The 12,173-nt window shown below is 41.6% G+C and overlaps 1 protein-coding gene and 1 pseudogene across 2 annotated transcripts in view; both read right to left on the bottom strand.

Annotated features, from left to right (window-relative positions):
- The window catches only part of Ptdss1 (phosphatidylserine synthase 1), a 46,196-nt gene extending 34,188 nt beyond the window's left edge, over positions 1-12,008 (bottom strand). The window contains exons 1-3 of one of the 2 annotated variants that reach the window (XM_050162382.1): positions 11,683-12,008; positions 5,625-5,716; positions 97-141 (exon numbers count right to left, since the gene is read on the bottom strand). In XM_050162382.1, coding sequence (XP_050018339.1) covers positions 97-141; positions 5,625-5,716; positions 11,683-11,861 — 316 coding nt within the window. In that variant the 5' untranslated portion in view covers positions 11,862-12,008. Of the gene's footprint in view, positions 1-96; positions 142-5,624; positions 5,717-11,677 lie in introns of both variants that reach the window. The other variant, XM_050162393.1, reaches the window with a different exon arrangement.
- Positions 1-12,173, bottom strand: part of LOC126513887 (POU domain, class 5, transcription factor 1-like) — a 467,898-nt pseudogene that overhangs the window by 417,037 nt on the left and 38,688 nt on the right.

The following is a 12,173-nucleotide window of genomic DNA, read 5'->3' as shown; positions in this document are numbered from 1 at the left end:
TGCTTCCTGAGTGCTGGAACTAAGGGCATATGCCACCACTGCCAGGCAAGATTTTTTTAAGTAGAAAGAACTTTGTCATCTACTAATAGGACTCACCAAAAACCATTCTCCATAAGGCTGGATGAGGTCGAGTAAATGGACCTGCAAAGAGAGGACATGAAGTTAGAATAAACTGGATTTAGCCAGAAAAGAAAGCTCTGTTGATCTACATACAGCTATCTCTAATGCTAAATTTTATTTTCTCTTTTTTCTTTTCCCACACCTTTTGAAACAGCCTTCTTAATCTTGGAAAGCTGCAGAACTCCCAAATGCCAAGAGGGAGATGTCATGCAGCCTGTTACAGCATAGGCTTGGTCTTCAGTAGCCCTGTGCCGTAACTGACCTCAGGAGCTGGTGACAAAACAAGGAAGGATCACAGCTATCTTCTGTGTTTCTACAACTCCAGTCAGCAGGGGCAGTTAGTGGTCAGTGGCACCATCATCTGGGAACTGAGGGTCATGGCAATGAGGGTTCCAGTAAGATTCAATGTAAAAATACCAGAGTACAACCTGGTTTTGTTTGTTTGCTTAATAGCCAATGTTCAAGACAATCATGTCAAGTATGTTTTGTGAGCAGGTTTGGGGGAACAAGATGAGAAAACAGGCTTAGAATGATGAAGTAATCTGCTTCCATCCACAGTCTGCCAAAAGTATACTTAGACTCTGAAGCTTCTCAGCCATGCCTAGAGTCACTGAGATGCACAATTTTTCTGTATGCTGTGAATATGTATTTCTCTCATTGGTTAATAATAAAAACTGTTTGACCAGTAGTCAGGCAGGATAAGGTTAGGTGAACAATCAAACTGAGAACCCAGATGAGAAGGGGCAGAGTTGAGAGAGATGCCAGTCTACTGCAGAACAAGCAGGACATGTAGAAAATGAGGTAACAAGCCATGAGCCTCATAGTAAAATGTAGATTAATAGAAATGGATTAATATAAAATGTAAGAGTTAGCTAGTAATAAGCCTGAGCTGAGGGGTTTGTGCTCTAACAAATAAAGATTACCTGAAGATGAGAGGGTGGAGTTAGCCACTAGTTAACCCTAGAGGCCAGGCAGTGGCCTTTGATCCCAGCACTTGGGATCTCATGCCTTTGGTCCCAGGATCTGGGAGTCACACAACTTTAATCCCAGCACTAAGGAGGTAGAGACAGGAATATAAGGCAGGAGAAGTCGGGAGCTTAGCACCTTTAGTATGAGGATTAGGTAAAGGTAAGAACTCTCTAGTGACTTGCTCCTTTGTTTCTCTGATTTTACCCCAATATCTGGCTCTGGGTTTTTAGTATTAAGACCAATTAGAATTTGTGCTACACTAAACTATCGGTAGAGCATTAATAATTAATAGTAATATTAAGTCTCTAAGTGATTATTTGGAAGCGGCTGAGGGATGGGGTGGGACAGAGAAACTCCTATTTACACACAGTCATGGGAGGTCAAGGAAAGTCTTTATTATAGAATATACCCAGGGATAACAAAAGCTAGAAGAGCCCTTGGAAGGTCCTCTTCTGAGAAGCCTCATAACTAACTGCAGATTCAAATGGACTCCATCTCACCCCAGTAATGGGTTAAAATTAAACTTACTTAACGATCCTTAGCTATGTTGGAATAAAGGTAGAATTTAAAAGCTTCAAGAATTTGTTGTTGTTTGTTTGTTAAAGGAAACAGAAGAATGAATAGTAAAGAAGGAGATAGCAAGGGATGTGAAATAGACATCATATCCTCTCCTTCCCTGGTCTCCCAAGGGCTCTTATACTCTACACCTCTTTATAGAACAATGCCTCCCCTTACAGGAGTAGGAAGAAGCCCAAGAATGGAATCCTGCAACACCAACCCACTGACAGTTAAAGGGATTATGGTGAGGTCCACCCCTCTCCCCTTTAACTTGGGTATACTCTAAATCCCCAGAGGTAATCTAGTCCCCTGAAACTTTTCAGTCAGTATACACCTATTGGGCATCTATATACACACTGGACTCTGGGTATTATAAATCCCTGTCCTCAGGACCGGGCAGAAGAAGTACATGCCCCATTTCGAGCCTAAAAGACTTAAGAACTTAAGCATATTAAAGAGCTTCCAGAAAAAAAAAAAAAAAGAGCTTCTAGGAAACAATTTTTCAAGTTCAGTGTCATGGCACAAGAACTACAGTCTAAAAGCACAGGAAGCTGAGGCGAGAATTAAGCCAACCTGGGCTACATAACTAGACCATGTGTCAAAAATCAAAAGCAGGAGGCTAGGGATGTGGCTCAGTAGGTAACCATCTGTTAGGCAGATGTGAGAACCTAAGTTCAAATGTATCAGGGTTCCAATGCTGAGATGGGAGGCAGAGAAAAGCAGCTCCAGAAGTTCACAAGCCATATACCCTGACATATATAGTGCAAAAAACAAAGAGACCAACACCCAAGGTTATCACTGACCTCTACACGTGTCTTATGGCACACATGTGCCTGCACCCACCCACATTAACAGGTTCACTTTCCCAAATCAAAACAAAAGCACAGTCCCATGCTGAGAGAGAGCACGATTGGAGGGCTTCACTGGAGAATGGAGGAAAACCCAGAAGTCACACCAAATGTTACTTCAGATAGATTTAATCCGTTGACCTCCGTGCCAATGGCATCTGTGAAAGAAACTGCTGGGCCCAGTTACTGAAGAAGCACCAGGAAAGATATACTTTCAAATCAGGGTGACTGAGACTCACCTCAAACTTTCAAAAAGCTCTGGACTCAAAATAATCAGAAAACAAATATACCTTCAAGTAATGAAAAAGTGACCACTGGTGATGTGGGATTAATGGTATGCTGTGATTACCATTAATGAATAAAAAAATTGCTTTGGATCTATAACAGGGCAGAACGTAGGTGAGGAAAACTAAACTGAATGCTGCGAGAAAGAGAGCGGAGTCAGAGAAGCCATAAAGCCAACGGAGACAGACACTGGGAACTTTCCCCATAAGCCACAGCCACGTGGCAATTTACAGATGAATAAAAATTGGTTAAATTAATATAAGAGTTAGCCAACAAGAAGCTAAAACTAATGGGCCAAGCAGTGATTTAATTAATACAGTTTCTGTGCGATTATTTCAGATCTAAGCTAGCCTGGTGGCTGGGAACCAACAAGCAGCCCTTTTCCAACTCACTAAAAACTGAGCTGTATTTTTATAACCACCTTTGGATAAAAACATAGTCTCAAAGAGCAGGGGAGACATCACAGCTGGCTGCTTCAGCAACATTCCCACATGACACCATTGAAGGAAACAAGGCGCTGTATAATGACCAAAAGCTCCTTCTAAGCTTAAAATCTGAAGACCCTGAATGATGTCTATTTGGAGGAAAAGGAAAGCACATAGAGCCAAAAGGATATTTGACAGTGGGAGCTGTTATTAGCAAATTTTACAGCAATGTCAATAATGTACATCTTGTCTTCCTATCCTAGTAATTGTGAATAATTAAAACCATCAATCACCCTGACTGCTCTTTGGACAGGAGAGGGAGGGGGAGGAGCATGGGAGAGGGGGTGGAAAATGGGAGGTGGGGAGGAGATGTAAATTTTTAACAAAAAATATTAATAAAAATAAATAAATAAATAAATCATCAAGGAAAAGAAAATTTATTATATCTCTATAATTTTTGTAGGTTTTTAAATAGTGCAAGATTTCCACTAAAGGTAAATTTAATTTAAAAACTAAAGTTGGGGCTTGAGAGATGGTTCAGGATATAATTAAGTTATCCGCACAGTGTGAGTTCTAATTCCCAGCATCCATAATACTGCCTGGCAGGTACGATGGTCCACGTGTAATCCATCAGTGGTAGAGTAAGGGTATCTGTGGAGGAACTGATGACCTCTGGGTTCAGTTGAGAGGCCTGCCTCAATATATAAGATGTAAAGTGATCCTGGAAAACACCTGGTGTTGACCTCTGGCCTCCACTCCACACACATACAATTGTGAATGTATACACACAAGCACACAAAGCACACAAATGAAAACAAATACAGGCTAAAATGCTAGGAAAGTTAAACTCAGCTTCCAAATAACAGGGCCACTTAAAATTCCTTCTACTGTCTTGACTTCTACGCTACCAGCAAAAACTACTATATTTTTATAAACACAATACTACACAGGAGAAGCAAAACAACAAAACAAAACTGAACTGCCAGCAGTTTGGGAAACCCGAAGGCCTTTGCCATGGATCATGTCCAACAGATTCAGTAACATTCAGAGTGAGATTCCTATGCCATACATAGCAATCTACCGAAGCATGGGAGCCTACATGATAAATACATCTTAAAGGATGTCATTTAAAATTTGAGAGGATTCCTAGAACATAACCCATAAGAAAGGCTGCAAAAAAATCTGAGGTGTGAGAAAAATAAAATATACTGAGCATTTAGAAGTGGGTACAGAGAACAAGCACTGAATAATCTAGAAAGGAGACATAAAAGGGATTAAAGATATAGCAACTTATAGGGAACACTTCAGAGGAAAGGTATGAGTTAATTAGAAGCATGCAAGAAAGGTTTTTCTTCTTCCTTTCTCTAATCCTGACAGAGTGAGTCCATAATCATCAGATTTCTACTAGATACAAATATACAACAGCAAAGACAATTGTGAGAGCAGATAGCAAACTGTTTTAAGTAAACACTCATTGGAGCTAGTTCTGTCTTTAGCAAAAAAAAAAAAAAAAGTAACAGTAACTCAGTACTGTACAGCTGTTAATAATAAAAACATCCAGGGAAAGAACAGCTGAGCAGGGCATGACAGTATATGCCTGTAATCACTTGTGTGATCCCAACACTCAGGAAGCCAAGGCAGGAAGATCAAGCAATCAAGTATAGCCAATTCCAGACAGCCATGGAATATATAGGTAGAGCCTGTTGCCCCCCCCCCATGCCCAAAAAAATTACTAACAAAAAAAACAAAAAACAAAAACAAAAAGAACAGTTACAGAGAGCTTAGCATTCATCATAGTTTGCATGTGGTTTGACTCCTAAGGGCTCATATGTCAGGAACTTGATCCCAGTGTTGGGAAAAGGTAGTAGAAGCTGTCAGAGGCAGGATCTAGTGGGAGGTCACTGGGTGCTGCCCTTAAAATGAATAATGCAGTTCTCTAAGGACCCTGGTTTTCATCAAAGGGTTATTATAAAATACCAAATCCAGTCTTCCCAGGTGAGGCTCCCCACCCCATCCACCTCTTGTGTATAATTCCTTCATGAGACAATGCACCATGATGAAAAGATAACCCTCACCTAAAGGTCAATCACAAGTAGAATGGACTTTCAGGTTCCAAACTGAGTTTCAAAACTTCCATTCTTTATGAGGTATATAGCCCCATGTGTTTTGTTATAGCAATAAAAGAACAAGTCAAAACATGGGTTTAACATTATTAATTTAGTTAGCTCTCACATCATTCCTGTTATCTACATCACATAGTAGAAAAACGAACACATTTAAGGATGAGAAGTGGGACACAGAGCTGAGAAGAGGAGTCTGTGCCCACCTGCTACACAAAACCCATCTTGTAATCTGCACCTCAAAGAGTCAGAAGGACGTGATGCACAGGAGAACTACAACATCTCAGGATATCACTCACCGTTGGGGAACGCTAACACGCTGATGATGAGAAAGAAGAAAATAACCGAGAGGATGCCTCTCCAGATGTTGTCTTCTGGAACAGAGTCATCCCTGAAAATAGAAAACATTGAGAATTCATTCTCAGATCTAAACAGGAAACCAAAACGCAGGCCACTTTCCATAATCTAACACCCAAAGACTGCAGATTTTCTTTTGCTGAGCAAAGTCACTACACACAGTTTACTGCTTAGTATCACTTCCTAAAACCAACACTCTCCTAATACAGCTCAGCTCTTACAGGAAAGGCAGCCAGGGGCTGAAGGCACAGCTCAGTATGTTAGCACACACAATGCTCATCTCCACCACCAAAATTATACAAAATAATATATAAATAAAACTGGTCATCTTAAACTACCATTCTACTCAAACATGCATTTGAGACCCACTGTTCTTAAACACACACACACAGAAAAAAAAAAACCCAACTTATCAAAACACAAGATTCATTTTTGAGAAATCTCTTTCGGTGATAAAATAACAAAAGATGTACTTGGTTGATACAGGAAGTGGTAAGAAAATTTTCAAAAAGTCAGAATGAAGAGATCACAAGGAAGAGAGCAATGTAACAAGGTTACATCAGCCACTCTTGAAAATGGAAAGCTGGGGGCCTAGAAGATGGAGGAAGAAGCATGGAAACAGGTAACAAGAAAGCAATCAGGAAAAAGAAAATCAAGAGGGGAAAAATTATAAGATTTAAAATCAGAGCAGAAACAGAATGATAACTTTCCTCCCATGCATGGCTTGTCTATTGCTTCACCATTCCAGTAAACTGGACTAGTCCCTTTGTTGGTCGATGTGTTCTCTGTCTACCTTGCCAGAGCCTATTTCTGAAACAGGGACTTACTCCCTTCTGTTCTTGGGACCTGACACATGCTACACACTCAACAGATATTGCGACTGACAGTTTATAAGGAAGAGCTACTATGCAAACACTATGTTGGACACTTTATGTTGAAAGAGCATGACAGGCTGATAGACACTGACTGATAGCATATGTGGGACTCAAGAAAAGCAAATGCAAATGGGGAAATAGAAACATAAGTCAAGAAGGTGGTTTCTTGAATTATTGATAATTTCTGAGAAGCTTGGGAGAAGAAAGTTCAGCATTGCAGTTTTTAAAACACAGAATAAGGAGGCAGAAAGTATAATATGAAACAGAATGGAAAGAAATATTTTAAAGACAAGGAGACAAGTAGCAAGCAATTTGCAGTGGTGTTGTATGTCTTTAATCGCAATACAGGAGAGGCAGTGGTAGAGGCAGGTGGATCTCTTAGTTTGATGCCATCCTGGTCTACAGAGTGAGTTGTAGGATAGCCAGGGCTACACAAAGAAACCCTAACTTGAAAAAAACAAGGAAGGAAGGAAGGAAGGAAGGAAGGAAGGAAGGAAGGAAGGAAGGAAGGAAAAAGAAAAGAAAAGGCTGAATTTATATAGTAAGAAGTATTACTAGACAGGCTCCCAGAACTCGGGAGGCAGAGGCAGGTGGATCTCTGTGAGTTCGAGGCCAGCCTGGTCTACAAGAGCTAGTTCCAGGACAGGCTTTAAAGCTACAGAGAAACCCTGTCTCAAAAAAAAAAAAAATTACTTAAGTAAAAATAAGAGATAAAAAATCTTAGAAGGAGTAGCAAGATGGCCCAGTGGGTAAAGGCTCTTGGTGTGTAAACCTTTGATACCAAGAACCCATACAAAGATGGAAGGAGGGAACAAAATTGACCTGTAGTCTCCACATAAACACTGTGCTCTCTCTCAGAATAAATAAATTTTAGAAATTTCAGGGAAAAAGGTTTTGCACATAAAAAAGTCTGAGTCATCAAAACATGAAGAGATATGGAATGGAATAATGATTTGATAAGGACCTAAGATACTGATTTAAAAACAGAAGTTAAGTTAGATGCCAGCTGCTATGTAGACAGCTAAGTTTCTGTCACCAATTAATCAGCTTCTAGAGTTAAGACAGGGATGAGCACAGGTTCTGAAATGAGATCACACAGTATTTCCTAGACTGTCCTCTTACCTCAGTAGCTTAACAAACTGATACCTGTCCCTTCATACAGCATACTTCAAAGCTAAACCTCAGAAGCCAACAGATCCCATAGGCCACCACTGTGCAATTTTATTTTAATGGACACCCCAACACCATGTCACCTTAAAAATGGCAGTATTGTCCTTATAAGGGGACTCGCACTGCCCTTTGGCTGAAGCAAAGAGGCTCCAAATTCACTTTCTTGGGTACGAGGTCTCGCTGAAGAATGGCTATACAGGAGGAACACAACATTTTCATTCAGACCAACATCCCACTGCCCTTACTGTGATATAGTGACAATATATCAAGCACTCAGCAGGCTATTAATTACTATATTGCTAATTTCCACAGACAAATACAAAATAGATGTTATCAACTTTAGTAGGAGGCCCTTAGTTAGCTCCCAACTGCTCAACCCCGAAATAATCACACAGAAACCATATTACTTGCAATACTGTTTGGCTAATAACTTAAACGTATTTCTGGCTAACTCTTATATCCTAAACTAGCCTATCTCCATTAACCTTTGTATCGTCACGTGGTTGTGGCTATGGCTTACTGGGTAAAGTTCCATCCCAAGTGTCTGTCTCTGGCGGGGCTACATGGCATCTCTTGACTCCATCTTCTTTCTTCCAGCATTCAGTTTAGTCCATGTCATTCCACCTCCCCTACCCCCAGCCTCGAGTCTAGCTCTACTCTATCCTATCACAGGCCAAGGCAGATTCTTTATTCATTAACCAATAAAACCAACACATATACAGAAGGACTTCCCACACCAATCAACCACATTCTAAAAATGACACAACTGGTCAGAAAGACTGAGTGACTTTTTCACAGCTTCACAGGTTACAAGATGCAGCACTGGCATTGGAATCAGGGCTGCTAGATTCCAAGGATGATGTTTTCCCCTATGCCCAGCTGCTGGGAGGGTTTTTCCTGACACAGAAAGTCAGTGGGAGTCATGACAAAGGCAGAGTTGGCAGGAAATACTTTGACAGACAATATATATATATATGCTACAAAGTTATAAGGGGAGGGTCTACTAGAAAACTGTTTAATTAAAAACAAGTCAGACACCTAAGTGGAAGCATTTTCCTGAAGTACAGCACAATACACAGAAACCATAAGCAAATAATAGATCAGCACAGCAATGAGGTGAAGGAAACCAAAGCAGTCAAAAAAGCCAAGAAAATCCAAACTTGGGGAAAGGACTTGTGGCTCATATGAAGAAAACGGGCTGAGTATTCTAACATGGAAAACACTCCTTCAAAAATCAAACAAAACATAATAGTCATAGCAAAATCAACAGGAAAAAAGGGGGAAAGGGTTGGGAAGAAACTACCATTGGGCAGGAAATAAAAGACTCTGGGAAGAGATGAACATATTAAAGTAACAGCAAGAGACCAGCCATTTATCTGACTATTTTTTAAATTTTTAAATTGTTTTTGACAAGCTGCTAAAATTCATACACATTTTTCATCCTTCACTGCCTCAATGCATCAACTAGATAGAATATGGCATTAAAAAAATCCAGAACATTACTTTCTGCCTTAGAAAAGAGAAAGATCTATTTTGAAAGGGCCTATAATAATATTAAGGACATATGGTTGATTCTCGCTTTTCACCATCTAATATAAAATAGTGTAATTGCTTTTCTCATTTCAAAAGAAGCCCCTCATCATTTAATCATTTATTTATTTATTTATTTATTTATTTATTTATTTATTTATTTATTTGGTTTTTTTGAGACAGGGTTTCTCTGTAGCTTTGGAGCTTGTCCTGGAACTAGCTCTTGTAGACCAGGCTGGCTTCAAACTCACAAAGATCCTCCTGCTTCTGCCTTCTGGGATTAAGGCATGTGCCACCACCGCCCACCTCATTCTATCATTTAAAACCCACCTATTAGATGAAGTTGTGAAACAAGTAGTTATGTCATACTAAGTCCATATTCCAATGCCTCTACATTTTTCTCAATTCCAGAACAAACTATATTCAGTAACAAATATAACTTAGAAAACATTATCAAACAATGAAATCATGCTTTTTAACCACTTAAATGTCATGCACTGAGCTAAACTATCAAAAAGATTAATTCTCATGACAAGCCTGATATGTTAATAGTGATATTTTCACTTTGTATATAGATGAGGAAACTGGGGTTTAAAAATTTATGTGGGCATATATATTTTATGTGGTAAAATCAGATGGCATGAGGAGTCGTTGAAGGTAACCATAATTAGTCTCAAAGTGACTTCTCTCGAAAGCTGGAACTATAGGAAGGCAGGTCTGATCTGCAAGATATTAGCAGACTTTACAATGATGGTCATGGCACTCCTAAGAAAGAATAACTGTTACCTACTATTTCTATCTTTGAAGTGATTCATAAAATAAACATTTGCAATTTAGTCTGCGTTGTACAATGCTGTGTCCTGTATGCAACATTACATGCCTCTGTCTTCCCTTCTACTAGATACCAGAAGTTTCTTCAATACTTGTGACTGGTCAATTTTCCTCTGCATATTTCCCCAGGCTTTGAATGACCATTGGATAAAAATATCAGGAGAAGCAGGGTATGGTGGCACAAGCTTATACTCACAACACCAGAATAAGGCAGGATTGAGAGAGGGGTCGAAGCTAGCCTAGGCTATACTGTCTAATCCTATCACAAAGAAAAAGAAGGGGTGGAAACTCAAGAAAGCTGCCATTAACAGGTATCATATACCAGGTACTCTATTCAAAAGGTGTGCACATTTTCATTTAGTCTTCATACCCTGAGGTGAATATAAAAATTTTATTCATTCTGCAGGCATGGACTCTCCTACTCAGAACAAAGTTAAGTAACTTCACTAAAAGCACAGCCAATTTTGAAAACAACAGTCTCTCGCAGTCATTCTTGGAAGTCATAATGGTCTGGTGGATAGGGTATGACTCCTCTCTCTTTAAAATATGTAATTCAGATAATACAAATCTAAACAAAAATGGGGTATGTGTGCTGTGGGATCCATTAGCTCCTTGGCTGTGGTCAAGAAGCCACAGGAGCAGTACCCATGAAAAGTATGAATACATGCACCTATTAGAAGTGCTTTGAACATATGCATATATTTTAGGGGAATAAAAGAGCTGTGTTGTGTTGTATACATTTTATGTGTTTTGTTTAGTATTGTTAGAGTTTAGTAGTCTCCAGGTACTACACAATTGCTCGAAATGTCTCCTTTCAGCAAGTCTATCAGGAGATGGATGACAGGGCAGGGTCTACCCCGTGTGATGTGTGATTAGCTGTAGCCTATGCAGTACAATGCATTAGAACTGCTGGATATTGGGCTGTGCTTGATGGGAGGTGTCCACTGGGATGTGTGTCAACAGCAACTGTTGACGCTGTGGCATAGAAGTGGTGTTTGAGACCGGGGGAAAGCTTATGTTAGATGACTGTATGCAATGCATAAAAGAGGTGTTGTATTGGAAAAACAGTGTGGTGCACCTCACATATGCATGCGCGCTTGCACTCCTGGCAATACTGCATACCAGAAGAGTTCCTTGGGAATCTAGTTGTATACCAGGCCTCCGTATGTGTTTTGTGTGTAGTTTGTTCTAAAAGCGGTGCAGTCATGAAATGATTCATGCGGTGTGCTAGGGACAGACCACAGATAAAGTGGTTGCGGAGCAGAACGTCCCGGTAGTGACGTGTGGGGAATGATGGAAAGCAAGGGATGTGGGTGACCCGGCTAGGTGACCTGCATGAGCTCCTGGTACGGCGCGAGGCGGGGTTTAGAGGTGAGGGGTAGCAGGTGGAAGAGTAGGCGGAGAGGACTGTAAGCCACGCGGTGGGCGGAGGAGCTGCGTGGGCCCAATGTCTGCGAGCTTGAACGCGTGGAGCAGCTACTCGGTTCCTTGCCACCAGTCACACAGGGCCACCCTCCCCGCCACAGCTTCCCTGTGGCCTCTGGCCTCTACCCTCTGGCCTCGGGCGCCCCGCGCGCGGTCAGGCCTACCTCACCTGGTGAAGGCGAAGTACATGAGGCTGATGATGGTGAAGCTGAGCAGGGTGATAGTGTGCGGCCGATAGAAGAAGTCTATGGTGATGTCCTCCACTTGCTGCTCGTTGATCATGCGGAAATGCATCCTGTAGTTCACATCATCCTTGCTCAGAGTACGGCTCCCCACGCAGGACGCCATGGTCCTTCTCCCCGTCCTGCCGGGGCGGCGGAGGCCCCGGCCCGCGAAGGCTGGGACCTCCGCAGTGACAGACCACAGCCGGGTAGCTGCCTGACGCCGGGACCCGGTCTGGCGCCCTGCGAAGGGAGCTCGCTGAGGGAAGGGCCGACGCGCGAGGGCGTGGTCGCGGCGCCACCACTGCTGTACGGGCTGGGGGGGACCGCGAGGAGGCGGGCCCTGGCAGGGAGACATCACGGAGAGCTCACCCTAACCCTAACCCTCCCCCGCAGAGCCGTGGAGTCAGTGAATTGGGGAACGTGTTGATCGGTAGCA

The sequence above is a fragment of the Alexandromys fortis genome, unplaced genomic scaffold, assembly GCF_014885135.2.
Source record: "Alexandromys fortis isolate MF-2015 unplaced genomic scaffold, M_Fortis_MF-2015_v1.1 scaffold_17, whole genome shotgun sequence".
Lineage (NCBI taxonomy): Eukaryota > Metazoa > Chordata > Mammalia > Rodentia > Cricetidae > Alexandromys > Alexandromys fortis.
The sequence above is the reverse complement of the archived record's forward strand: the minus strand, read 5'-3'. Positions and strand labels throughout refer to the sequence as shown.